This window comes from Eptatretus burgeri, chromosome 7, assembly GCF_056783735.1.
Source record: "Eptatretus burgeri isolate ZD-2024b chromosome 7, Ebu_testis_v1, whole genome shotgun sequence".
Taxonomy (NCBI): domain Eukaryota; kingdom Metazoa; phylum Chordata; class Myxini; order Myxiniformes; family Myxinidae; genus Eptatretus; species Eptatretus burgeri.
The window spans coordinates 45,124,676-45,127,175 of NC_140967.1; the positions used below are offsets into that span (position 1 = coordinate 45,124,676).

The following is a 2,500-nucleotide window of genomic DNA, read 5'->3' on the forward strand; positions in this document are numbered from 1 at the left end:
TCCTGTTTTGGATGATTTTCAAGTTTGTTGGGCTACCAGGTAGGAAGACAGAGTGAAAATATAATCTCACTCCTCTCTATGCATGTGCGATCGAGATGAATTCAAAGCCAAAATACGTTAAAACGGCAAACTTGTATTCCTTTTCATGTTCCAATTCGTGTTCAAAATATAACATTCAATTTGAATAAGCTGGTCCTCGATTATAAACTGATAGGATGGCCAGACAGATGGACGGACATGAACCAATTGCTTAACTCTGCTTTTCACTTTGCGTGTGTGGGGTACTAATTGTTAAAACAAAGAAAACTATGAAAACATCCTCAAAATGTCATTAAGTTTTCAAACTAGTGTTAAAATCTGCAGCTGATGTAACTGAAAAACATCTCAAAGTATCTAAGAGGACCTTAAGTGTGTGATTTCTTTCCGTGACATTGTTGACATCTTTGAGAGTAGTGGACAAAGCCGAATGAAGTGCATCTTCAGACAACTTTTGCGCATGGAGCAAAGTCCGTAACTCCTCGGCAGTTCCAGATTTAGCGCCGAGAACCACAGAGGCCACTGACACTGCAATAGCAAGTGGGGACAGGAGAATGTTTTCTCCCTGGGGGTGAGGAAGGCATGGAATGCAAGTTTTGAACACACAAAAGAGGAATTGGATAAGAAAAGGATGAAAGGACAGGAACAGGAAGAAAAACTGAAAGGTGGGAGAATTAAGATAAATTATGAGAGCCAGTCACATTGCAAAGAGAGAGGGTACAGTGGTTGGAGGGGGGGGGGGAGAGGCATAGAAAACCCAAGCTGCATTTTAAGGAATAAATTAGTGTGGAAACATTTCAAAATGTACTTCACCATAAGCAAGAGTAAGTTGATTGTATTACAATTAATTTGGTAAAAAAAAAAAGCACTAGCAATGCCACAGGGCATATCGGACAATAACATGCAATAAATGATACCCACTTTGTGTCGAATGGGAGGTCGAGTAAAAAACGAATAACCAAATGAGCATTGAACTGATGTTAATTTTTTTTAGATGCTCACCTGCTGTGCCGATGCCACAGCTCGATACATGTCGAGGCCAAACGGGAGGCCAATATTTGCCAGTGGCACCGAGTCAGAGTCCTGTCCAACGTCGCCTGCCGGGCCTCTTGCGGCCATAGCGCAGTGACCCACAGCGAGCCAGAGCAACAAGGAAGGTGCCATGGCTGGGAATGTAGGAAACCAGGGAGAAATCTCATCACCGAAGAGAAGGCAATGTCCATCGTAGCAGAAGTTGAGAGAAAAAAATTAAATGGAGCAGTGGAAAGAATGACAGATGTGAGGAAGCACGATAGGTAAGGTTAGCGACAGAGTACGAGGCGAACTACTCTCACTGTGCCATGTAACCAAGTATGGTGATCCTTGTTTACGGTCGTAACAACTTTCTACCAACAAGATCCTTCATTACTTCCATCACCCTCAAAGATAAACAAATGATGGAGAGGTGGATGACTGTTTTACATTGTTGTGCTTTCCAATGTTCACAACGGAGCTTGCACATACATCATGTGTTTTATTACTACTCCCCGAAGGAGGGATTTGGGTCCATTTGTTTGTTTGTTCTTCTGTTTGTTTGGTGGCACAGAACTTTTGTCTTTTCCTCCACAACCACTTGTCGGATCGTGACAAAATTTTTACTATAGGAGCGACTAATCGTGTAGAATGTTTTATTTATAATTATGATGTCATAGGTCAATTCGGGTGGCAGCCATGTTTGAAAAATGGGGAAAAAAAAAAAAACTTTGGACCTCTATCTCTGAAACCGTATCATGGAAAAAATTGAAACTTGGCAAATGGCAAGTATTCCTCATGGGGAATGAGTGCGATTTTTTTTAATGACGTCATAGGTGCCTTCAATGTGACGTCTTAATTGCATATGCAGAATGCTACATCCGATCAGTATGAACAATTTTGAGGGTCATCTTGGGATAAAATGGTCCACACAAAAAAAATATTGATGACGTCATCGGTCACGTGATTCGGCAGCCATATTGTTTTGTTTTTTTTAAACATTCAAAAATCTTCTCTGAAGAGGCTGGACAGGTAGAGGCAAAACTTTACATGTATGACCCACCGGTCCATGAGGATCAAAAGGTTCACACATATGATGTCAACGGTCAAATGGTATGGCAGCCATATTGGAGTTACCTAAAAACCTATGAAAATCTTTTCCAGAACGGCTGGACAGATCGAGGGGAAGCTTCATACAAATGTTCCCCAAACCTTGGGAATACCAAGGTATTCACGAATAATTGATGTCACATGGTCTGACAGCCATACTGGATTGAGTGAAAATCTTTTTTTTTAAAGTTTTTTCTTGAATCACTTAATCAATCGATGTAAAACTTCACAATTATGATCTAGTAGTGATGGGGAACATACGTTTTCAATTTCAACTTGATCGGACACATGGCCCATGATCGGACATAATAAATAATCGTAGACAGAACGATTTATTTTTTTG

General features: G+C 40.7%; 1 protein-coding gene across 3 annotated transcripts in view; it reads right to left on the reverse strand.

The window, feature by feature from the left end:
- Window positions 1-2,500, reverse strand: part of SERPINH1 (serpin family H member 1) — a 32,057-nt gene that overhangs the window by 22,266 nt on the left and 7,291 nt on the right. For 2 of the 3 annotated variants that reach the window (XM_085888277.1, XM_085888278.1), the window contains exons 2-3: window positions 1,039-1,202; window positions 404-601 (exon numbers count right to left, since the gene is read on the reverse strand). In XM_085888277.1, coding sequence (XP_085744403.1) covers window positions 404-601; window positions 1,039-1,202 — 362 coding nt within the window. Of the gene's footprint in view, window positions 1-403; window positions 602-1,038; window positions 1,231-2,500 lie in introns of all 3 variants that reach the window. The other variant, XM_085888276.1, reaches the window with a different exon arrangement.